We start from the raw sequence: 25,731 nt of genomic DNA, 5'->3' as shown, positions 1-25,731 counted from the left end.
AGCCTATCATGAAACTAGCTCTTGTACACCAGGCTGGCCTCGAACTCACAGAGATCTACCTGCCTCTGCTGGGATTAAAGGCGTGTGCCACCACTGCTCAGCTTAAATTTTTTTAAATATAACTTATTTATTTTTATTTTACGTGCATTGTTGTGTTCCCTGTATGTATGTTTGTGTGAGGGTGTCAGATCTTGAAGTTACAGACAGTTGTGAACTGCCATGTGGGTGCTAGGAGGCGAACCCAGGTCCTCTGGAAGAGCAATTAGTGCTCTTAACCACTGAGCCATCTCTGAAGTTATTCTTTATCCTCAGACATGCATCACACAAAAGAATTATGCTCCCGTCTTATCCAGCACAAGAACCACTTACCCTGCAGATTATAAGCGGCCAACTGAACGGCTGTATCAAAGGGACACTCTAATCTGAGATCAAAACACAAATTGGCTAAGTCAATTTCATAATCTTTAAGATAAACAACATTAATATATATTACATTTTGAGCATTTGCTTTACACAACCCTGAACTTATTTGTGTGCACATGTGAAGGCCTGAGTGCCATGTCAAGACTCTTCCTCTGTTTCTTTCCTCCTTACTGTTTTGGCTACAGTGACTGGGCAGTGAGCCCCAGCACTGGGGTTAAGATGCCACGGTGCCCCTGGGTTTTACATGGGTGCTGGGAGCTCAAATTCAGGTCCTTTACTTGCTGAGCCATCATCTCACCAGCCCTGGGCTGAACTTATTTTCTAACTTAGGTTTCTACTACTCAAGAATTTTGCAGTTATGTACTAAATAATTTAATACTCACTTCCCACTGAGAATATCTTGTTTTAACTGCAGAACAAATAGATACCTAAGGAAAATAAAAGACACAATAACCAAATAGAACAATCTACTATGTTAATAAATAAATAAACGGAAAAAAAAAGAACAATCTACTATGGAAAAAAAATACTATCATTTTAACTTGAGAACACCCCCCTTTTTTTTTGAGACAGGATTTCACCCATGCAGCCTGGATGGTCAGAACTCAGAGACCCACATGCCTCTGCCTACCAAGTGCTGGGATTAAAGGTGTGCACAACCATACCCTATAGAGAACTTTTTAATTATAGAATTTTACCACAAGATGATTGTAAGGGAAAAACAATGAATGAAAAAGGGTGCTGAGAGGAGGAAGAAAGCGCACCGGAAGGTGCACACCTGAAGGTAAGAGAAGAGGAGCAGAGGCACTGCAGAGAAAATATCAGATTTTTATTAAATGATCCCTATGACTGGCCTTAACTCTGACAACACACTCACCTACACGAGAGATATAAGGATAACAGCAGCAATCCTCACAATACTCTAACAACTCACCCTTGTTACTTAGCGAGGACTGTGTAGAAAAGCAATGAGTTTGCAGTAAGAAGGCAGGGTACAAGAAAGAAATGGATACAACCTGAAGCTTTATCCAGAATTACTCAAATTGGCATCTAATATTGTTATTAATTGATGGTATTTATTAAGTAAAGAAGTCAGGAACCTATGTGAAGGTGGTAACAAAAGTCAGATCACAGTGAATGTCAATAAGATTGTAATTTATCAAAACATTGTCAGGGCCGGGCGGTGGTGGCGCGTGCCTTTAATCCCAGCACTCAGGAGGCAGAGGCAGGCAGATCTCTGTGAGTTCGAGACCAGCCTGGTCTACAAGAGCTAGTTCCAGGACAGGCTCCAAAACCACAGAGAAACCCTGTCTCGAAAAACAAAACAAAACAAAACAAAAAAAAAACATTGTCAGTTCTGTTTAAAATCCATGAACCAAGCCAGGAGATGGTGGAACACACCTTTAATCCTAGCACTTGTGAGGCAGAGGCAGGAGAAATGCTGTGAGTTCGAGGCCAGCCTGTTTTACAAGAGCCAGGTCCAGGACAGGCCCCAAAACTACAGAGAAATCCTGCCTCAAAAACAAAAATAAAAACAAAAACAAAACAAAACAAAAACAAAACAGAACAAAACAAAAAACCCATGAACAAAACAGAACAAAACAAAAAACCCATGAACTGACTCACCAGTCACCTCTGCTGGGTGCATGAAAGCCAACTCTCTTTGTTTTGAACAACAAATAAGAATCATATACTTTTATTTTAATATTTTAAGACAAGGTCTCACATTGTAGCTTAGGCTAGCTTGAAAGTCACTATGGAGCCCAGGCTGGTCTTGAATTCAGTAATCCTGCCTTGGTTTCTTGAGTGCTGAGATTTTAGGCATAAGCTATTTTACTTGACATTTTAAACATCTTGTTCGAATATAAAAACTCACCTGAGACCTTATTGCTAAGCTGAGAAATCCTAGGAGTGCCCTTCTGAAAGTTTTAGCCCCTGACATAACCCTTAGTAGTGGCCTTACCGGGTTAGCTCCTCACGAAGATTGTTTGGTTCCGAGGAATAAAACTTAACCCGAAGATGAAGACAATAGGGTGAACCAACTGCCATTAAAAAAGAAAAGAGCTTTAAGTGTTATTGACTTACTAACAATTTTCACCAGTGAACTGGCTGACAGTTACCACCGTATAAAGGAAAAGAACAGATCCTTGTAGCGTTATTCCACAGCAGAGCCAGGCAGGAACCTGACACAGGCGTTTTAGAGTGTGCCAACCAGAGCACGGCATTACCACATCCACCTGTCAGCCCAGGACAGCCAGCCCTACCTTAACTCCAACAGCTCCAGGCCAAATGCAAATCTTAATGGTACAATCAAACAGCCTGGAAAACCTGCTGAGCCACACTTTTAGAGGAGGCCGAGGAATGCCAACATTAGTAACTGCAAGGCCAAACATCCCGCACTTCAAACTCAGTCCAGTGCGCACACTGACTGCTGAATTCTCATCAGTCCTCTCCCAGTACTTTATATAGACAAGAGTTAAGGTGCCCTGAAATCTGACACTACAGGGACAAGTAGGCCGCGGGGATCGAACACTGGTATTTCCCCAAGTCAATAATAATCTATTTCATGTGAATGGCTTCATTTCATTGTCTTAAGTCTTACTTTTAATTATGTGTATGGGGGTGTTTTGTGCATGTGTGAATGCAGGTGCCCACAGAGTCCAGAAGAAAGTGTCAGATTCCCTTGAGTTGGCGCTCCAAGCAGTTGTGAGCCACCAATACAGGTGCTGGGAACTGAAGGTGGGTCCCCTGCAAGACCAGCATGTGCTCCCAATCGGAGTCACTTCTCTAGCGCTGCGTCATATTCTTCTAAAAGAACAGCGGTAAGGAAGGGCTGGAGAGACGGCTCACTGAAGAGCAGTTGTCACTCTTGAAAAGGACCTGACTTTGATTCCCAGCACCCATGTGGTTCACAATTGCTTGCAATTCCAGTTCCTGGGGATTCAGTGCCCCTTTCTGACCTATGATGGCACTAGACACACACAGTTCACATGTGTATGTGACTGGCTATGTCAGCTGAATGCACAGACAAAGGGGACAGAGTAAATCTACCATGTATTTCTCAGCCTAGGCCACTGTACATAGCCTGCATCATGAATTTCTGGAAAGACGAAAGAAAAAAAAAACTATTACAGCTTTAAGGTCTCGAAACGTTTCTTAGGGGCAGGTAGAGCCTCCCAAAACAAAAACAGACACACAAAAACAGAGGGGGGAAGCCCAACAAAATAGCAACACAAGTAATCACCTAAAGAGAAGTTAAATATTTCGTAAGAATTCAAGCCAGTTTATGAGCTGCAAATATTTCTCCTATAAGCTCAAGTTACAAGACTCTTGAGTCTAGATTAATATTCAACCCACACTGCTGGGCACTGAATTGGTACATTACAATGACATGAAGTTTAAAAGGCCGCCACACTAGCCAGACACATTAAAAACCACCAATATTCCTAGCACCGAGGAGGCCGGGAAGGCTTCTGTGCTTGAGACCAATCTGACTGACATAACCCCCAGCCCACCCTGCAAAGGCAGATGATAAAAGAGACTCATAGAAAACATGATTTTCTAATGTTCTTATTATTAAAAATGTGTTTCTGATATATTTTATTTGCACAATTTCACAAATAATTTCTCAACACTTACTTTTTACTTGCTTTTTGATGCTTTTTGTACCATCCAACCAATGCTGCAAATGGAAAAATAAAATTGAGTACTTATGCAAATGGTAGATCTTTAACGTTTAACAAGTTACTGCTTACAGCTTCGTGGACAACACTATGCAGTATTTCACGAAGGGAAAACCAAAGGGACAGGCTGAATTCTCTCTTTCAAGGTGGCTATCACGGCTTAAATCATATACTTAATTTCCCCAGTTCCTAAATAAATGGCTCTCTTGAAACTTTTCAGTTAGAGAGAAGAGGGCTGCAGCTAGAGACAGCTATAGAGCATGCGCCAGTACCACTATAAATAAGTACATAAACAACATTTTGGGAGAAAAATTCCATTCCTTTATAAGATTTAGTGGCAGACCCTAACACAGAGAAGAGAAATTGTTACCAGAATTTTGCAAAACAATGACTATTTAGTACTCATTAAAGGGCCTGAAGGGTTTAAAAAGCAAGATTTTTTTTCCCAAAATCATGACAATGTCTATCAACAAGTAGTCACTGTCCTTCCGATTTATAAATAAAAATGTTTACACTTGACAAGCAGTTCTGCTTTCAACAGTAACAGCCTTTTTAAAAAAATTCTGTTTCATTGTATGCTACAGTCAGTATATATGAACTAGTTGAATCTTGTGAAACAGAAATCCATGAAAATTCAGAGAGGCAGATGTTCAGGGCTGACAAGCAGAGGACTGTATATTACGGCACATGTTATACAGAAGCTTTTGTACAGACTTTTTAGTTCTCTTGAAAATATTCACTGGTTCACAAAAAGTGGTTTGAGAATCCTCAAGATATATGACTTCAAAAAAGGGCAGACTTCCTGGGGTCTGAAAGAATTTGTACTTGAAGATACTCCAGTGAGCAGTGGGTCATGCTGATCACTCTGAAACTTGGACTGTTTCAAGTCTGCAGCTGCCTGGGAAACCTTCACAAGGTTGAGCCCCAGTTGCTGAACTACCTTCTTCATGGTGGCGATGCTAGAAGAACCTGGCATGGTGCTCGGGACAGTCCTGAGCCAGTAATAAACAGCCTTTTAATTTCTACAGCCTCTTCACTGGGAAATGCTCATAACACAAACAAACCTGAAACGACTCCTGATGTCCTGCTCATGACAAACCCCTTGCCTCAGGCCCTCACAGCGACAGCACTGGTCCGGCTATGACTCACATAGGTGAGCTCACTTCAGCACACTTTCAACTCCAAACACCAAAAGAAGAGGGTGCTCCTGTGTTAGTCCACAGAGCCATGGACGCAGTTTCAACCACCCTGCTAGGCAAGAATGCTAAGGCTGCACTGCACTGGAGCTGTTTGCTCTCCTCACCTACTATTTGCCGAGCCTCTGCTTTCCTTTCTTCTTCAGGGCCCTCAAGTGAAACTTACAGAGCTCTTACTCTGCCAGCAAGGTTCCCTCTATCTCTGAATAAGATGTTCTGTAAACACATCAGGCAGCGACTGCAAAGCTTTCTGTCTTAGTCTGGCAGTGGGGGAGACTGAACCCAGGGCCTCAAGTATGCTAGACAAGAGTCCTGCAGCTGAGTCACATCCCAGTCCTACGTATGTTTCCTCTGGATTCCAAGCTGGGTAGGCTACTTGGCCAACTCATTTAATACATTGTGGGCCAGCCCCTTTTAAATACATTTCAGAAGGCAAATGCTCATTTGTACAAATCCTACTAGTAGGCAGAAAACAGATTTATTAGGAATGACTTCAACATGGAGCAACAAATAATGCTTTCATCTTGGCCCAGAAACCCAATATTCAAATATGAAGTGGCCTAATGTTATGACATTCCTACAAGCAATTCCTTAAGAAAAGCATAGGATAACCATCCAATGATGAACTGGCTGAAACATTTGAAAGTGACAAAAGCATAATGAAGCAATTAAAAAATGAAAGCAAATACTTAAAGATCTGAAATGGATTCTGCTTTTTTGGGGGAATGCTGGGGGTGGTTGAGACAGGGCCCCTCTCTATAGCCCCAGCTGTCCTGGAACTCTGTAGACCAGGATGGCCTTGAATTTCTGCCTCTTCCTTCTGAGTGCTGAAATTAAAGACAGGTGCCACCATGTCTGGCAATACTGCTATATGTTAAAGGATTCACTGTGAAGTATTATAAATTGTTTTGTCAAATGTACAAATAGGTACACACATACAATGTATACTCTTTTAGACTGAGGTAACATTAATAATAAGATAGTAACTGACATGACTGGTGAGGGGCTGGAGAGAGGCTCAGCGGTTAAAAGCACTGGCAGCTGCTTTTCCAGAGGACCTGCACCCACAAAGCAGCTCACAACCATATGGCACAACAGTTCCAGAGGATAGAATGACTTCTGGTCTTTGTGGGTACTGTAACATGTGGTGCACAGACATCCATGCAGCCCACACACTCATATACAGAAAAGAAAAAATAAATAAAACTGCAAAAGATATTTAAAAGATTATGTGTTATGAACACAGTTTGTTGCTAAGAAAAATAGCTCCTTTATTATAACATTTGATATAGACAATCATATGGACTCGGGGAGTAACAGTGAAACAACAGAGGCTAGAGTAATGATAAGCAAGGTTAAAAGCACATGCTTCTTTTTCAGAGAACCCGAGTTCAGTTCCCAGCACCCACGCCAGGCAGCTCACCTGTTACCTACAGCCCCCAGGGGATCCAGTGCCCTCTTCTGGCCTCCAAGGGTACCTGCATCCTACCCCACAAATACATGAAAAAAAAATTATAAAGGCATCAGTTTCTATCCCCAAGATCTATCCCCTATAAACGGCACACATTCCCTCAAGATATGAACGGTTGCTTTTGATTCTGTCTCAGCTTCCTTCAAACTAGAATAATTCCTCTTTGATGTTCTTGTATTTGAAGGACAGTTAAAAGTACACTGAAAAATCAACAGGCTAATTATAATTACCCTGTTCTCCTGCTTTGTGACAGGATCTCACTATGCAGCCCTGGCTGGTCTGGAACTTGCTGTGTAGACCAGGCTGGCCTATATCTCATAGAGATCCTCCTGCCACTGTCTCCTGAGTGCTGGGATTAATGGTGTGCTCCATCACTCTTGCCAATTCATTATAAATTTTCAAGAAAAATAAGAAGGAAAAGAAGGACTTACTAAAATCATTCCCAGTTGTTCAGAAATCTTTTCCTAGTTGGATCTATTCAGGACCAGCTTCAGGACTACTAAGATGGCTCAGCAGGAAAGGGAACTTGCCACAAAATCTGATGACTTAGACCTCTGGGACCACAGTGGAAGAGAGAAGAAACTCCCCCAAGTTGTCCTTGAATTCCACATGCATATCACATGTAGGCACACTCATGAACAAAAATAATAAAGTGTAAAAACAAACAAAACTCCAAAGACAATTCTCATGAATATACTTTCCCACTCTTACCCATGTCCTACCATTAAACACAAAGTTATCCCAGCAGAGAAGGTGCTGCAGCATACAGCAAGCAGTAATCCCAGTCTTCTCTACCGATTCTAGTGTCTTACGCCAGTAAGAGAACCAAACAAACATATTCTAAAGTGCGATGTAGGAGCTGGGGGAGTCCTGAGTCACTGCTCTTGTTCATGTTTGTGGATTCTCAAGTCTGTTTTCTTTCATCTCCTCCACATTCCAAGAGCAGTGACTGGAAAATTCAGAGCTCAGAGACAGGCGCTGATGCATTTCCTAGAATCAGAGTCTCTGAGAGTAATGTTCAAACTGCTAAGAAGATAAAGATGGAAGGCATGCAGATGCAGACGCTTGGGTGCTTAATGTAAAATTGAAATAGTTCACACCTTAAAAAGTTTAGTTGTGAAACTTAAGATATTAAAAAAATGCAGAAAGCTGCATTTCACCCTCAGCAGGTGGCTATAGAAGAACAATTAATTCATGTATCTTAAAAGGCAATAATGATATAATCACAAACATACCAGACATAACTAAACCAAAGAGTCAGCAAGGAAGCTTCTGAAACATCAAGACACATACACACCATCATCCCAGGTCCTCCAGCCACACACATACACCCTCTTCCCAGGCCCTACACACACACACACACACACACACACACACACACACACCCTCATCCCAGGCTCACTGAAGAAACACACCACTACTGCTCAAAGGGCAAAGAGCCTGACATAAAAATGTCAACCATCTCTCAGAACAGTCTCCACATGAAACATGTCAGCAGAGGCATGTTTAACATTTTAAACTATTTTAGAAAAGTTAAAAACATAAATGCTAAGAAAAGCAGATTTGTAACTGAAAAAATCACTTCTGTTTAGTCTAGACGCTGACTAACCCTTCCTGAGCGACTACTTTCCTTAGAGTGAACAGTCTGTCATAAGTCATGGCGAAAGAAGACCCAAACCAGACATCACAAAATATTTTCCAAGGTACCTTTGTTAAAAATTTTTAAAATGCTAAAATCATGACTGAGTGTAAGTGACTTCAGTATGTGAATAGCTCTTAAGTTACAAACTTACTCTTTCTGCATTTCTGTCTTGCATATGCACCCACAGAGGTCAGAGAGGGCAGAGCTTCCGTAAGGTGCTCTCCTAAGGTATTTTATCATAGCCACAGGAAAAGAACTGAGAAAGTGCGCATGTGCTGGAACAGGCTCCTACTCGGCCAGACAACTATGCTTCAGTTTCCAGCACCCATAAAGGTAACTCAGGTTCCAACGGAGCTGGATCCTCTTCTGGACCCAGGCATACATGCAGTGCACGTGCATAAATGCAGGCACTCACAACATAAAATGAAAAATAAATAAATCTTTAAAACAGTGTTCATATTAAGAAATTAGAGAAATCAATGAACTAATAGAACACCTCAAGGTCTTAAAAACGCAAGAACAAAAAGTCCAAAACTAAACTCAGAAGAAATACATAGTACAGATATTGAGTTGAAATTAATCAAACAGTAATCAAAAAATATATAAAATATCAACATAACAGAGATAGCTCTTTGGAAGGATAAATAATATTGGTGAGCCACAGGCAATAATAATAAATAATACAACTTATATTTATAAAACTAGAGATAAAGAAATTACAATACTACTGATGTCCAGATGATTATGAGGGACCATTTTGAAAACTTGTAAGTTGGAAAAAAAAATAAAACCCAAAATAACTCCTAGACACATGATCTACCAAAATTAAACCAAGAGACTAAACAAGAATAATATTGAGCGGCTGGAGGGATGGCTCGAAGGTTAAGAGCACTAACTGCTCTTCCAGAGAACTGGGGTTCAATTGCCAGCACTCCCATGGTGACTAACATCTATCTATAACTAGTTAGAGGGGATCTGATGCCTTGGCCTCTGTAGGCAATGTAAACACAGACCTACATTCAGGCAAAACACCCATACACATCAAATAAAAATACATCTTAAAAACAATATTGAAGGCACAGTAAAGAAATTCTTGAGGAGAAAAAATCCAGGTCCAGACATACTCTGTCCTGGAACTTCCTCTGTAGAGCAGGCTAGTCTCAAACTCACAGATCCAGCTGTCTCCACCTCCAAGTACTGGGATTAAAGGCATGTGCCACCATTGCCCGGCCACAGACACAGATCTACCTCTAAAGATAGCAACATCAATGTTCTTTAAAGTATTGCATAAAATAGAAAGGGAAGGAATGCCTTAAACCTCTCTGCTATAAAGCCAGTAGTACCATGATAATAGAAGAAGAAGAAGAAGAAGAAGAAGAAGAAGAAGAAGAAGAAGAAGAAGAAGAAGAAGAAGAAGAAGAAGAAGAAGAAGAAGAAGAAGAAGAAGAAGAAGAAAAAGAAGAAGAAGAAGAAGAAGAAGAAGAAGAAGAAGAAGAATCTCTTTCACGAGCATGGATGTAAACTTCTCAGTACTTGGAAGCATGCATGGGACTAGGGAGCTGGCTCGGGGTATAAAAGTGCTTGCTCTACAGTCTGAGTCTGAACCCTGGAACCCAGATTTAAAAACCCATTGCAGGGGTCTATACCTGTAATACTAGTACTTCTATGGGAAAATGGGAGGTGGAGACAAGAAAATGGGCTGGAAACTCAGAAGCCAACTAGCTCAAAGTATGTCTGCCATGTAGTGGCAGAAACAAAAGAAATGCCACCTCAACCAAGTGGAATTTGAGAACCAACTCCCAAATTATCCTCTGAATTCCATACATACTTCATGTCATGTGTATGCCAGTATAAATGTATACATGTATGGAGTTCACACACATACACACACAGACACACATACACACACTCTAAATACATAAAACTAAAAGTGAAAATACATAAAACATAAAGTGAAAGAAACAATCACCGGTGTCAAGAGAGTTTGAAGAATGGTAGGGAATCTATCTCAAAGAAATCAATATCTAGAACATAAAAACTGAACACCTAAGAAAATACAGAATACACAATAAATGAGCAAATGAATTGAATGTGTGCTTTTCAAATGAAGTACAGTTGGCCAATAAATAACTGAAAAGCCAACCTCTTCAGGCTCATTAGAAAAAGACGAATCAAAGCTACTATCAAGATCCTGTCTCACCCTAGATAGAATGGCTATCAAGAAACAAAAAGCAACAAATACTGAGGAAGATGTGGGGTGGAGAGAAAGAAACCCTTCTACACTGCCGTGGGAATGTGAACTAGTGTAGCCACTAAGGAACACTGCAATCTCATGCACTCCAAAATTTCATTGGATAATTCCGCTCCCTTCCTAGGTGCATAACTCTGAACACTGAAATATGCCCCGAAGAACAAAGATGTGCAGAGCAGCATCCGTAACAGTCAAATAGAACCAAACAAAATGCCCATCAATTACTGGATAAACAAAATGTGACACAAATTATTCAGCCACAGGAAGGAATCAAATACTGAAAAATTTACATACAACAAATATTAACTTTGGAAACATTTGGACAAGAAAGGTTGTAACTAGATGATCACTTACATCAAATTTTCAAAATCAGCAAATCAAAATGAATAGAAGTACAGTACTCAATCCGGGTACAGTGTTGGAGAAGGCTAACAAGGACGGAGAGGTAGGCTCCTTTCAAGGGTGACAATGTGTTCTGAAATAATGATAGCTGCATAACTGAATATTCTAAAAGCAAATTACACAATCTAAAGTGGCAGATCTGAAAACTGCCATTTCTGTAGTCACGACAGAACCTCCAAAAGATACTCACAGCTACTTGGGCCGAATCCATGAATCTCAGACCAAAATAGTCACTTTCAATCAAGTCCAGGTGATACATAATTTGATCGAAAAGCTCCTGTCCTTTGGCTTTTTTCTGAAACAGCAAGAAGATGATTAGCAAGTGGCTTAAGCAGGGTCACTGCCCTATTTCTGATCTTAGGGAGAGAAAGGTACTTCTTTAGTCTTCCACTTATTTCTTAATTTTTAATGCTTCTTTTCCTCAAAGGGAAGATCCCCAAATATGACCTCACCAACTTCTTCTTTTTCTTTCCTTTCCCCTCTTCCCCGAAACAGGTAGCCTTGGCTGTCCTGGAATTCACTCTGCAGACCACAAGAACTCAGAGGTCTGCCTGCCTCTGCCTCTGGAGTGCTGGAATTACACCACCATGCCCCAAGCCAATTTCTTTTTTATGTTACTTGATCCCAATTTCATCAACTGTATTTTTTATTTAATTGTACTTTCCCACCTGGGATTCCACTGGACCCTTTTCAAGCAACCTTTATCTCACACGGTTAACCTTCAAAGATCTTTTAGAAAACTTATTAAGCCTTTTTTTTTTTTATTTCATCTGTGTTTGCCTAAGTATTCTCTGTAATTTTTTTTTTACTGTTTTTGACTTCCAAGATACTTCTGTGTATTTGTGCAACGTACCCTCTCCATATTAAATATAACAAGAAAAAACAATCTAACCTGAAAATCTATGACTATTTCAATTTAGTTCCAATGGGTGTGGGGAGAACCCTGAGAAGAGAGCCCCAAGAGTCACAAAGCCACAGTCAATGACTTTAGTGTCAACAAACAATTCCTAAGGATGGCAATTCAGGCCCACTTCTAGAAGAGTTACCCCTTTAACTGTAATCCACTGCAGCTCAGGAGGGAAGGAACTTTATCTAGGTAAAGGGATTCATTCTTGGAGTGGGAGTTTTGGAGACAGAGATTATGAAGCTGATGATACGACTGCTCCAAGGTATGGCTATGTAGAACATCTAAGGGAGGGTGCAGCCAGAGAGAGAGCAGAGAGCAGAGAGGGCAGTGGGCTGAACACGGCCCACAGACTGGACCTGGCCATGAGAGAGGCGGGGTGGGGGAGAAATAAAGACAGAGAGTGCAGGCAAAGAAGCCCAAAAGAGCCCACAGCTGAAATAGCAGGTTACAAGGGAATGAGAAGCTGGGGGAAGGGAAGCCTATAAGAGCTGGAGAAATTTAGGGTAGGGGGTGGGGTGAGAAGGGCCAGGGTGCCAGCATGTACTCTGTGACAGGTACTGGTGATACAGAGGGAGCCTGGAGGCCAGCATGCCTTTTGGTATGTTAATAGGAACCAAAGACAGCCATTTGTCCCAATTTCTTTTGGAACTGACAGTATATTTTAGGCAGTGGAACTAGGGTTTTTACAGACACTTACACCCAATGTCAGAGTTACTGTTGTATACCACTGGGGTGAAAACAAGACATGTATTCAGTTATCTTCATTCCATTTACACTTCAATCTGCAGTCAGGATAACCCCACATCCATTACGGGGGGGGGGCGGGGGGGGAGTGAGGGGGGAAAAGACACAAGGGGAGAGGGAAGAGATAAAGGAGAAAAGAGGAGGAAGAGATGTAGGTATGAACCAGAATTCTTGCTAATTTTTCCATTTATTTCCTAGGTTTCATGGGCTAGTCTTAAGGCAGGAAATCAGAAATGCCTTTCTTGTCCCAAAGACCTGAAAGTCTCATTAAAGAATTTGGGGTTGAGAATGATTTTAACTTCATCTAGGTATAAATCTAGTCTATATCAAAGATTCATTTCAAATATTGTTCCTAATTTCTTTGATTTATTTAACAAATATTAATAAAGCCTTTACAATATGCTAGGTGCTGTTCTAGCCAACTACAAAAGAAGGTACTTGTCTTCAAGAGGCTTATATTCTAACAAGAAAATAGTTGTAATAATATTAAAGGGCATAACAAGATGAAGAATAAATGGGAAACAGTATTCAAATAGGAAGATTCTTTAAAGCAAGGAAAATTTCAATAAAATATGAGAAAAGCAATTATCTATATGCAAAGTCCTACAGTGGAGAAAGGGGTTTAATATCAGGAAGAAATCCAGCACTGATAAAGAGCAGAGGGAACAAGAGGAAGAACGGTATTTAAGTGTCAGATTCTTAAATCATGAAAACCTAAAGTACAGAGGCAAATAAAAAAACTAAGCTGGCCATCTGAATATAGTCTACAGACAGAGGTGGTGGGAGGGAAGGGAACAGTTGTTACTGGGCACAACAAAAAGAAAACAGAACAGATAACAAACTTGAAAAAGTTTTCACATGTATTTTTCAATTGACTATGGGGTGGGTATGTGCATGTAGGTGCAGGTGTGTGTGGAGAAATTGGATCTCTCTGGTGCTGGAGTTTACAGGCTGTTGTGAGCTCTCTGATGTGGGTGCTGAGAATTGAACTTGGGTCCTCTACAACAACAGTACACATTCTTAACCACTGAACCATCTCTCTCTGGCCCCACTGTTAACAAATTTAAAAAGTAACAATTATGATCATTTTGCTAAGTGCCATCATCAAAAATGGAATACAAAACATTTTTGAACTCCGGATCCCCTCCCTACCTTCTAATGCACCAAAGTATCCAACTTCTATGACATTAATTCTAAGATATACTTCTATATTTAATTTCACATTCCATCAACATTCCACATTTGTTTCAAAACCAAATAAATATGGTCTTTAAAATGACATTCCACCTCCTTCTGTCCAAGCATCGTCCCAACTTTGTGAAATATAGTACTTGTGTTCTAGGGGAGAGAATGGGCTTCTGCAAGGTAGAAAGAGCAACAGCCTTTTTTCAAGGTTATGTATTCCACCTTCTTTAATAGAAAGTTGATCTAAGCCATCCAATAGTGAACACATGGCATTTTCAAATTCCTCAAATTAGTGATGCCCAATCTAAAAAAAAAATTCTAAAAGATTTTTTCCTCCTCCTCCTCCTCCTCTTCTTCTTCCTCCTCCTNCCCGCCTTTCTTTTTCCAGTTTCTCTATGTAACCGCTGTGGCTGTCCTGGAACTTGCTCTATAGACCAGACTTGCCTTGAACTCATGTAGATCTGCCTGCCTCTGCCTCCTGGGCGCTGGGATTAAAGGCGTGTACCACCACAGCCTGGTCTAAAAAAGAATTTCTTTAAATAATCTGGCTGCTGGAATAGCATGGATATTCTAAAAACTTTCATAAAAAATCCAGTCTGCAAGAAAACAAACTGGCTCATAATAGTTATGTCAGAATAACTGCAATCATCTTTGCTAAGAACCCCAATTTAAATGTGACAAATGAGGTACAAGAAAGACTGCATCTTGTTAGTTCTACCTGAAAGTACCAATAGGTTCAGGGGAGTTAGGTTTCAAACTCAGTCTAAAAGAAAACTTGAAGCTCTGTCAGCCTATGTAAAAGCAAAATAAAGATAGGAGGGAGGTCATGACAGTCTTTGGTGGCGTGGGGGAAAGAAAAGACTGGAGACAAGCAAGAGTCAGAAGATCAAGTGGTACAAACTACCCATGGGATGTAGAATTATTAAATAGAATTATCCTGTTCTTCACAATCCCTTATTAGTCACTATTTACAGATTAAAGTACAGACTGGAACAAAGTATCCTCCGAAGCATAGCTTGTTCACTCTCCCACTGTGTCTGTCAGAGCCGGCTGTACTTGGCCCGGGTGTCATCCTCCAAGCCACAGAGAGTACACTTTCTCCCAGAATGTCTTGTTTGAATCTCATCAACTCTGGTTCAATGCATTTGTGCTGGTTGTTGGTTTTTATCAACTTGATACAAACCTAGACGTATCTGAGAAGAAAAAAATGCCTCCTGTGGGCAAATCTGCAGGGCTTTCTTTTCTTTTAGATCTCTTAATTACATTTTATTTTAATAAATTACAAAATATTTTAATATTTTTTTAATTTTCATATACTGTATTTTGATCATGTTTCCCATCCCTCAACTCCTTCCCAGACCTTCCCCACCCAGTTTTGTTATCTCAAACAACAAAAAACACTATAAAAATGAAAGCAAAACAAACAAACAAAAAACAGTGAGACAAAATATGCCAAAATGTAAAAACAAAAAACAAAGCAAAACAAAAACAAGAAAACAATGGAGTTTGCTTTGTGTTGGCCCACTATCCTTGACACAGGGCTTCCTCTGGAGTATAGTTAATATGTCCAATAATAATCCATTGACAAAAATGAGGCTCTCTTTGTTAGCTGTCTTGTTTAGGGGTGGGGCTTCACTTCCACTTCCTCCTCTCAGGGCATCCCACATCAGTCCTGCTGTGTCTTGAAGCCCCTGTTAGGAGTCACCACTACCTCTTTTGAGGGTTTCCCTGCTCGACCATGTTCTAGCTGCTGTGCTTTTCTTCCCTTCTTCATGTACTTGTTAAAAACTAATACGTTAAGAGTGGTTGCTATGCTCAAAGGACTAGAAAATTCAGAACTGAACTACCACTGAGAATCCCTTTTAGTTTCTATAACCCGGCTACTAACACATGCCTTGCGCAGGGCTTTTCTCCACCCTCCCTGTGACAGGTGACCACAACTGTCCACACCATGAACATGACCCAGTGACAGTGTGCTCACTACTCATCCTTGCTCCTTCCCTCACCGGGCTCATGTGCTAAACATTCCCCTTTCTGCATCTCACAATCCCTTGTACCTACACTGCTTTAGTGGTTTCTAGTTTCTCCCTGTTCCAAATCAAGTCTATCATCATAATTACAACTAAACGTTATTTTAAATATATTCCCTGGCTACAAAAACACAACAACCCAAAACTAATAGGCAGTAAAACAGATATATTCACAAAAAAAAATGCTCCATTTCGTGATGGGTAGAAGTTAAAAACACAAAAGCTTAATTGAAATAATAGACCTTTTGTCTATTATTCACCATGATTTAAGTATGTGATTTTGGCTAGCTGTGGTGGTACAGAGCTTTACGCTCAGCATTTGAGGCAGACCAGGCAATGTCTGTGAGAATGAGGGTAGGCTGTTCTATACAGTGAGTTTCAGGCCAGCTAGTTCTATATAGAGAGACATGGTCTCAAAAACGACCCAAATAAGTAATTCAACGGATTTTAGTACACACAACAGGTGGGTATAAGCATCACAACTGACTTCAGAATATTCTCATTACTCCTAAGAGATATTCCATATCCTATAACTATTAGTTTCCAACACTTGTCTGCCAGTTCCCAAGCAACCACTAATGTGCCTTTTCATTTCTACAGTTCTCCCTGTTCTAAAACAGAATCACAGTGTGTGGTTCTTGTGACTGATTCTTTCACTAGCACAGCATTTTCAAGAGTCATCCAGGTTGTTACAGAATATCAGTTTCATTTCTTTTATGGCTAGCGATCTGAAGTTACCTATCCATCCTGATGTCCTTTTTGCTATTACAAACTATACACATTTTCATGCAAGCATGTCTTTAATTCTCCTGGGTATCTTGGACAGTGGGAACACCTAGTTACAAGGGAGCAGTGCTGTAGCATTCGAACAGCCGTGGGCTGTTTCCTAAAGCAGCTGCTTTACATCTCTTAGTCTCAATGGAGAAGACTCTGATCTCTCCAGTTTCTCCAGTACTTGTTATTATCTGCCATTTGAGCCCTCTTACTTGAGTGTAAAGTAGTTTTTTACTGTGGTTTTTGGTGCTCAGGTTTAAAGCCTGGGCCTCACGCATGTAAGCACACGCTTGGCCACTAAACCATAACCTACCCGACTCTGACTTCTCATGTATTTTGTCTATCCTAACAAAACAGTGTCTACTTAGACTCTTGGTAGTGATGCATGCCTTTAACCCCAGCACCCAGGAGGCAGAGCCAGGCAGGTCTGTGAGTTTGAGGTCAGCCTGGGCTGCAGAGTTAGGGCTGCACAGAGAAACCCCAGTCTCGAAAAACAAAAACAAACAAAAGGTCTATTATGTTTATATCTTTGAGCTATCTTAATTTTTATATGTAGTATGAGGAAAGAGTTCAACTTTATTCTTTTACACGTAGATATCATTTGTTGGGGAAAAATATTCTGCTGAATAGTCTTGGTACCCTTATCAAGATTCAACTGACCACAAATGTAGGCAAAACACTCATACATATAAAAATAAACAAATCTGGGGCTAGAAAGGCAGCCCAGGGGCTAAGAGTGCTTGCTCCTCTTCAAGAGCACCACACCGCCCTTTACAAATTCTTTCCTAGAAATTCTTAGCATCAGCCTACCCATCAACAGCCCTAAGACTTCATACTTCAAACATTAGGTAATGAATTGTTCCCGGGCGCTCACATAGCAATCTCATGCTTTCCACAAAGTATCTAATAAATGGACTCACAAACTCTTCAAGATTCTTAACAAATAAAAAATAAACAGTAAAACTATCCTTACTAAGCATCTCATGCTGGAATAGCTCAAAAACCCTCAACCAGCCCTTCCAGGAAGAAAATTCAGATACCTTAAAGTGTACAGAATCACGAACTCTAAGAGCATGCAATCTAACGTACATTAGGTCACAAAGCCACACCATGATGACCTGCAGACACCTCTAGAGAGCTTGGCATGGCGAGCACACCTGCAATCCAGGACTCAGAAGGCTGAGGCAGGAGGACCCCAAGTTTCATGAAGGCCCGGGATGCATACTGAGACCTTGCCTCAAGCAAACAAACAAGACAAACAAGACAAACCATTACCACCAATGAAAACTAAGAAAGCCTGAACCTGAAGCTTCAGATTAAACATCTGAATTTAAGGTCTTTCAGAATTTATTCAAGTTCGCACCACAGCCACACTGAGCTATCAGTTTACTAAACACTTTTCAAACTGAATTTTAGTAAAGAGTCTATAGGATGGCAGACATCAAGAAACATTCAATGAAGCTTGTGTCAAAAATCACATAGTTTATAGTGTTTTGTGAAGTCTTTGAAACAGAACAAAGATGTAAGAGATTTGGTACCTGTAAATAGTTCTGAAACTCAAGCCTGATGGCACTTACCTGTTGCGCCACACCTGGCGGCTGAGACAAGGCCAACCTGAGCTACTCAGTGAGAGATCCTGCCTATAAACACACAAGTGTGTGTACATGCACAGCCCCAAACTGTCCTATCGTTCAATGTCTCTCGCAGCTGCCACTTATCCCAGGTCCTCTTGCCCACAGGTCCGTGTACCTGAGTAGCTCAGAGCCTGATCCACTCAGCCTATCTTGCCTAACCCCCAGGAAGCACAGACAGCAGTGATCTCACACACAGCTGGCAGCTAACAAAGCCCTACTTACCGGCAAGTCCACACTAACATCTGTACCATCCAGAAGGGACACCCTGCACGTGATGATGGACTTGGCATCTCCAGCTGCAGGAATGTGCGTGGCAGCACGCTGTGCCTCTCGGAGTCGCTCCCTCTCAGCATGTTTACGCATAGACCGGCGGCCAAGCGTTCTTCTCAGGAAGCTCAGCATTTCTGCCACTACAAAACCAGCAGCGAAACTGATAGTGAGGGAGACTTGTAGTCAACTAATGGTGGTACTTAGAAAAAGCCCTCTGGATGTTAATCTGAAAAAGTTAAAACATGTCACCTTCTAATACATAGTTCAAAGTGTGTTGCATATAATACATTCAATTTTCATGTCAAAATAATTTTTAAAGCTAGACTTTAAAATACAGTGAGTTCGAAGCCAGCCTGGTCTATAAGAGCTAGTTCCAGAACAGGAACCAAAAAAGCTACGGAGAAACCCTGTCTCAAAAAAATCAAAAAAAAAAAAAAAAAAATTAAGATAGAGCAATGCTTGCAACTTTTGAAACTTTCTGTCTAGTTTTTATAAGGAGCTGATCTAGCAGAAGAAAGCAATCATTCGTGACGTTCAACAAATGTTTTGGGCCAGTAAGTGGTACCTAAGGTAGATAATAGCCCCACAGACATTATACAGCAGTGCCAGACACTGCTGAGGCAGACTCTTGGTGGCTGTTTTTAACTGTACATTCAAAACACAAGTAATTATCTATTTCAGCAAAGTACAAATAAAGTTAAACTCCTGTTTTGTCAAATATTATGCTTAATGTTCTACTAAGAACATTAAACAAATAGTTAAACTAGCTACTAGATATTTAAAAGATTGCACATTATAACTGAAAACATTAAATACACATATGGAAATACATACAATGCAAACCCCATAAGTTACTCTGTAAACCTAGTATCTTTAGTTTACATCTAAGAGACTCTGAAAAAGTAAAGGTTAACTATGTACAATTACTAATTCCAGTAAAAAATTATAGGAGAAAAAGAGCCTCAGCATACACAGGGATCCATAGCAAACAGCACCATGTTGTGGGACACTCATTCTACCATAACTCACAGTAACTACCACCAGAGGAGGAGCTGCCAGAGGAGAGGGTGAGTATGGAGAGAGCTGTTCTCAGCTCACCTAACAGCTCAGAGAGGGGAGAGGAGGCGCAGAATTCCAGACAGAGCTACTTTTTTTTCAAAGCCTTAAAGCCTCCAAATGAATAGATGTGGCTACTGATCTGGTTTTTAAAAGGGTAACTTTAAAACCATACTACTACATTCAAATTTAAATACCCACAAACTAAAGATTACCAAAATATATTTTATGATAACGTTTTACATGTATTTTAGATTTTAACCCAAGGAGAGAACTAAAATTTGGGAGAGCTGACCAGCTCTATCCACCCACTCTGTGGTCTCTCCAAGTGGTTTTTAACAGGTCCCCAGCCTCCTTTCCCTGTGGGCCTTAGACTTCTAAAGCTCTGTTTAATGAACCCTTACTCCTTCCTTTAACCCAGCTCCTTTATACCCACAGAAAAACACCCTGATAGTTATGTTAGTTATTATAATCACACTTCTCCTGAACCTTTTATTATAATCAGATAACTATTCTTTTAGTCTTTATTGCAAAAAACTTGAGCATAATCATTATTTTTCTTTTGATATTTATATACCTATTTTTTTTATCATAGAAGACTTTTAAAAGAAAAAGATTCCAAATGCATTATAAATGCATCTCCTAAGAAACTATAAACTGATTTTCTAATGCTCACCTTCTTTCTGGCACTGACAAACAACCACTCCTGCAGTCTATCGAGTTAAAGAAAAACACCTTTCTTTTCGATTGCTGTTTCATTCAACAATAAACCCAATACTGTGAAGAATAGCAAGTTCCTTTCATAGAAGTGTGACAGCGTAAAATAACATACGTTTCAAGCAAAAAATGAGAAAGTTCTAGGAAGAAATAGAATAATAAAGGACTTTTAAACAATTTCTGAAAAAAGGTATCTTGAAGGATTACTGTATAGTTTATCCCTTATTACAAATCATCCCTATAGAGATACAGCTTGGTGATCAGGTGCTTACCTTTCATATACGAGGCCCTAGGTTAGAAGTCCAGAGAGCAAAAACAAACAAATTAACTAGATAAACAACCCAATAGAAGAAAATGGGTAACATAAAAAGGACATCTCAAATGAGGATAATAAGAAAGCCTCAAATAATTCTAGCACTTGGAAGGCTAAAACAGGAGCGTTCTGAGTTCTAGGCTAACATGGCTACATGCCAATTCCAGGCTAGCTTGAGCTACATATGGAAGTAGAAAAAGATAAGATCTCCTGAGTAAATTAGGAGCATGGGGATCATGGGAGAGGGTTGAAGGGGAGGGGAGAGGAAGAGAGGGGAGTGGAGAAAAATACATAGATCAACAAAAACAATTTAAAAAAAAGTACACTCAGAAGGCAGAGGCAGGCGGATCTCTGTGAGTTCGAGGCCAGCCTGGTCTACAAAGGGAGTTCCAGGACAGGCTCCAAAGCCACAGAGAAACCCTGTCTCGAAAAAACAAAAAATAAATAAATAAATAAATAAAAAAGTAGAGTGGGTTGCCCGACATGTCCAGCACTGCACAAGCAAAGTCCAGAAAAAGCCGTCTGTCCCTGTACACCTAGTACAGAATGGTGGAAGAGTTCCTACGGCTTGTCTCTGACACGCTCACACGGATGGACTAACACACATCAGTGGAGGCGAGGTCCCTGGTGGGATGTCCATGCAGCAGGGAAGAGGAGGCAGAATGCTTCTGTACATCTTCACACACTATCCTATTTGAACAAGTTTTTAAATTGCATAGGCTATATGCAGCAATTCTATTTCTAAGTCACAGGAACAAAATTACTCTTAGCCTAACTGACTTAAGAAATTCATACATTTATCATAATGCAAAGAGTTCAGTGAGTGATGGTATAAACTGTTCTACATAGACTTCCAGGCCAGTCAAGGTGACATAGTGATACATTCTCTTAAACAAACCAAACCTGTCTTTGCTGTGGGACAATGGTCTTGTACTGTTTTCATAAAACGCTGATTGGCCAGCAGCCAGGCAGGAAGTATAGCCAGGGTGACCAGGTAGGAAGTAGAGGTGGGAAGACAAGAACAGGAGAATTCTGGGAAGAGGAAAGACTCAGTCTGCAGTTGACACTCAGACACAGAGGAATCAACTGCCTCACTGATAAAAGCTACCAAACCACGTGGCTGACCGACAAGAATTATGGATTAATGTAGGATGTAAGAGTTAATAAGAAGTCTGAGCTAATAGGCCAACATATTTATGATTAATGTAGACCTCTGTGTGTTTCTTTGGGACTGAATGGCTGTGGGACAGGGAAGGACAGAAACCTCTGTCAACATGTCTTAGACTAAATTTATAAGTGAAGAATCAAATTAAGTGCAAACTGAAAAGGATATTATAATACTTTGAGATATAATCCACATACATCCTCAGACACATACATAGAAACTACAAAATGCAGGTGATTTAAGGAAGGTGTTCTCTGTAGAGTTAATCCAGACGTCATAAGAATGTATGGGATGTGTGACTAAGTTTCTAAATCTTAAAAAAAAAAAAATTGAGAGTTAAGAAAAAAAAGTACCCCCCCCCATTTCTGTTCCCTCATCCCACCTGCCCTCCCCAGGTCTTCAGTGCTCCAGCTGGTGGATGGGTGGATTATCAACCACCACAAATCGGATTCCCTTTGAAATCTTTGACAGCTCTGGCTCCTCCTTCTGGACCTAGGTGCCCTTCTAGCTATTTGCTGTAGTGCTCTAGTGCATATTTCTAATTCCAGAACTTTCTTCATTAGCGGCTTCATCTTTCTGGGATAATCTCTGTCCACTCATCTCCCATTCTTTCCCCTCTTTAGATAATTAACTCTGTATTTACACCCAGAAAAGCACCCTCTGATCCCGAGGCTGGAATCGATGGCCCTGTTAGTACACGGGCTTTTCTAAAAAACATGGAAAGAAACTGTAATTAAATATTTAATTGACTTTTGTTACTGGCTAGTCTCCCTCCCTGCACAAGGGCAGGGAGGGACCTCGGCTGACTTGTGTATTGTAAGGGATGAGCAAACTGTTTGCCAGGATATACATGTTAGACAATCAATAAAAAAAAAAAAGTTATATAGGGTAAAAATACATTAGAACATGGTACTATTTGAAGAAGCAAATCCTAAAAGAGGATAATAAAAGTGACTAACAAAATAATCCCAGTCCGCGGAAGGCAGAAGCAGAATTCTAGGTTTCAAGCCAACCTGGGCTGTACATATAGCAAATTCCAAGTGAGTCTGGGCTGCATAGAGAGACACTGTCTCTAAAAAACAACAAACTGAAAATCTGGGGCCAGGAGTTACATAGTTTCTAGTAAATAAATTTCCTTTTCAATCACAGAAACGAAAACTGAAACAATCAATTTCCTACCTAACCAAGCACTACATTACCCACCCTCCACCTCAAGTTTGTGATGTCTGCGTACACCATACAGCATTGAAGGCCAACTGCACCTCCGCCCCCTTTGGTTCTTCTTTTTGCAGTGCTAGGGATCGAACTCTGGGTATCCAACACGACATTCCTGAGTGGTAAAGCACATGTATCTTGGGGCGAGCCACTGATTTTTTTTTTCCCACAGTAATATTGCCAATATACAGAAAATGTCCTAAAGTCACCAGTATCTTTCATCCCAGTTATCTCCCGCAATAGAAAACGTAACTGAGAAACTAACTAAACGCAGGAAACTTCCGCACTTCGATTTTCCCAAACAAGTTAAAGTCCCAAAACAAAAAACATGTTTAAGGATTTAGGTCAGCCTAGTGAGCTCCAAAATGCGAATTAGGTTCCCAGTATCAAAAGAAAAATAAAGAACAGGCAGCGGCGGGGGGAGGGGGGGTGTTAAAAAGATCCTGAAGCGTCCAGGGAGACACATACAAGTAACCCACTGCAGTAAGTGAGGCTCAGCCTCAGTTTATGCTGCAAATGGGGTTGGCGTAGCTGTGAGTTACGTTAAGGATTTATTGGTGGGCTAATCTCTAACTCTTAGGAAGAAGAAGAAAACACTACTAGTAATTTTAAACTATTGCCAAACAACTTCGGAGACGGGTCTTCTCGCTGTTAAAGCAGAACCCGGGAGACTGCAGTAACCACACAGAGACAGACACAATTATCTGCCACCCACCCGAGGACCCATCATTACCCGACGCGCGCTACGCGTGGGGGCGGGAAGCGCCTTCGGCCTTGGCGGTTCCCGGGAACGCACCTGCCTCACACGATTCCCGAGTTTCAGTCGGTCGCGAGTAAGCTGGCACGTCCCGTCCCCTCGGGTGTGCGTCTACCCACGATCCTGACGAGCTGACACCCGAGGAGACCTTCCCCTAACCGCACGGCTACACGGAGGTCAGGGGGGCGCAGAGTTCCTCTCGCGACGCCCAAGACCCCAGCTACGCGCCGGGCTCCCGGCGGCCGCCGCTCGGTATCGCCCGAAACTCAGCTCCCAGCCCCATTGGCTGCCGCCGCCACTCCCCTCCCAGCCCGCGGCGTCGCCCGGGGAGCCGGGCCGCATACCCGGCGCGGCCCAGGCTACGCTCCGTGAGCGGAGCGAACTGGACACCGGGGCCACACTTACCTTTCCTGGGGGGTGAAGACCGTGTAGCGACCGAGACCACGACGACAGGCGAGCGCGACCCTTGGGGACAGACTCCCAGCCAGCCCGACGGGAGGACGGGTCTCCGAAAACGTAGAGAAATGGCGGCGCGAGGGGCGAGCCCACCCTGCGCTAATCCCCCGAGGACCCCGGCCGCCCGCGGGCACGCCCCTTAAAGCCCTACCCAAGCCCCGCCCCGAAGGACAGGGTGCTTGGCTCTTAAAGGGGCGATGGCGCCGCCCCGGAAATCAGCCTCCTGAGAAGTAATTTAAGCAGGCGACGCCAGGTGGAGCCAAGAGGAATAGGAAACTACAGTTTAGGAGTCACCTGTTGCACTTGCACACAAAATTTAGGCTTATTCAGAGGGCCCTATTTGGTGTTTGGAAACCTGGCTGCTACACTGGTTCACTAATCGAAAAAATAAACAAAACAACAAAGAGGGGAAAATACCTGGCATATTGATGCACACCTTTAATTCCAGAATTTGGGAGGCAGAGGCAGGAGAATCTTTGGTGAGGTCAAGGGCAGCCTGGTGAGTTCTAAGAGTCAGGACTACATAGTAAAACCTTGTCTTAAATTACATTGTCTATGTGTGTATATATATGTGTGCAGTGAGTAAGGAAGGGTGTATGTATGCCACAGTTCAAGTGCGGGGAGGTCTGAGGATAAAAAGTTCTTTCCTATCACTTGAGTACTGGGAATGAACTCAAGCTGACCCATTTGGGTGTAAGCACTTTTACCCACTGAGCTTCTTGATAGCCCCTGGTTTTATGTTTCGAATTCCCATATTCTCTCTCTCTCTCTCTCTCTCTCTCTCTCTCTCTCTCTCTCTCTCTCTCTCTCTCCCCCCCCCCCAACTCGTATTCTGTTTTTGTTTTTTGTCTCATCCCCGCACCCTCAGAGCCATCCTGGAAGTCACTCTGTAGACCGGGCTGACCTCCAACTCAGCAATCCAATTGCCCCTCCCTCCTGAATGCTGGGTTTAAAGGTGGGTGTCACCACCACCCAGCAAATTTTCACTTCCTTGATTATGTAATTTAAAATCAAATGTTGAGTTTGGGGTACAGTTCCGTGGTAGTATGTTAGACTAGTACAAAATCCTGGATCCAATCCCTAGCACAGCAAAAATAAATAAGATGTTTCTATTTTTAATGTAGTCTGGTATATATTTTTCTCTCTTATCCAGTTGTTCATCGATTTGTAAATACTTATTTAAATGTTTTCTTGCTTCCCTACCCCCAATTCCTAGGGATTAAAGTGGATTTAAGCCTCTACTGCTAAAGCAACTTTCAGTCTATAATGGAGAAAGAGAGTAAATAAATGTGTCAAGTGGCGATAAGTGTCCTGGAGAAAAACAAAGCTAGGAAAGAGAAATAACAGGCTGAAGATTAAGGTACCTTGTTCAGGGAGGTCCTGAGTGGAAAGGCAACATTCCATTCCTTCATTCTTCAGATAATCAAAAGGCCTGCTGTG

General features: G+C 41.5%; 2 protein-coding genes across 9 annotated transcripts in view; both read right to left on the bottom strand.

Moving 5' to 3' along the window:
- Positions 1 to 24,452, bottom strand: part of Epb41l5 (erythrocyte membrane protein band 4.1 like 5) — a 110,869-nt gene extending 86,417 nt beyond the window's left edge. Inside the window, exons 1-7 of one of the 8 annotated variants that reach the window (XM_050124452.1) lie at positions 24,241 to 24,451; positions 18,565 to 18,838; positions 11,259 to 11,363; positions 4,063 to 4,105; positions 2,387 to 2,465; positions 807 to 851; positions 370 to 422 (exon numbers count right to left, since the gene is read on the bottom strand). In XM_050124452.1, the coding sequence (XP_049980409.1) occupies positions 370 to 422; positions 807 to 851; positions 2,387 to 2,465; positions 4,063 to 4,105; positions 11,259 to 11,363; positions 18,565 to 18,744 (505 nt within the window). In that variant the 5' untranslated portion in view covers positions 18,745 to 18,838; positions 24,241 to 24,451. Of the gene's footprint in view, positions 1 to 369; positions 423 to 806; positions 852 to 2,386; positions 2,466 to 4,062; positions 4,106 to 7,204; positions 7,371 to 11,258; positions 11,370 to 18,564; positions 18,839 to 23,874; positions 24,114 to 24,240 lie in introns of those variants that run through there. The other 7 variants (XM_050124450.1, XM_050124457.1, XM_050124453.1 and 4 more) reach the window with 7 other exon arrangements.
- LOC126489890 (guanine nucleotide-binding protein G(I)/G(S)/G(O) subunit gamma-5-like) lies at positions 4,112 to 7,198 on the bottom strand. The gene has a single exon (XM_050124483.1). It carries the CDS (start codon positions 5,080 to 5,082, stop codon positions 4,843 to 4,845), a length of 240 nt encoding a protein of 79 aa, XP_049980440.1. The 5' UTR covers positions 5,083 to 7,198; the 3' UTR covers positions 4,112 to 4,842.
- Positions 24,453 to 25,731: the final 1,279 nt, after the last annotated feature.

Source organism: Alexandromys fortis, unplaced genomic scaffold, assembly GCF_014885135.2.
Source record: "Alexandromys fortis isolate MF-2015 unplaced genomic scaffold, M_Fortis_MF-2015_v1.1 scaffold_232, whole genome shotgun sequence".
NCBI lineage: Eukaryota > Metazoa > Chordata > Mammalia > Rodentia > Cricetidae > Alexandromys > Alexandromys fortis.
The sequence above is the reverse complement of the archived record's forward strand: the minus strand, read 5'-3'. Positions and strand labels throughout refer to the sequence as shown.

Excerpts from the sequence above, each read along its gene's own strand:
- LOC126489890 (XM_050124483.1), bottom strand. The coding sequence starts at position 5,082 with ATGCCAGGTTCTTCTAGCATCGCCACCATGAAGAAGGTAGTTCAGCAA.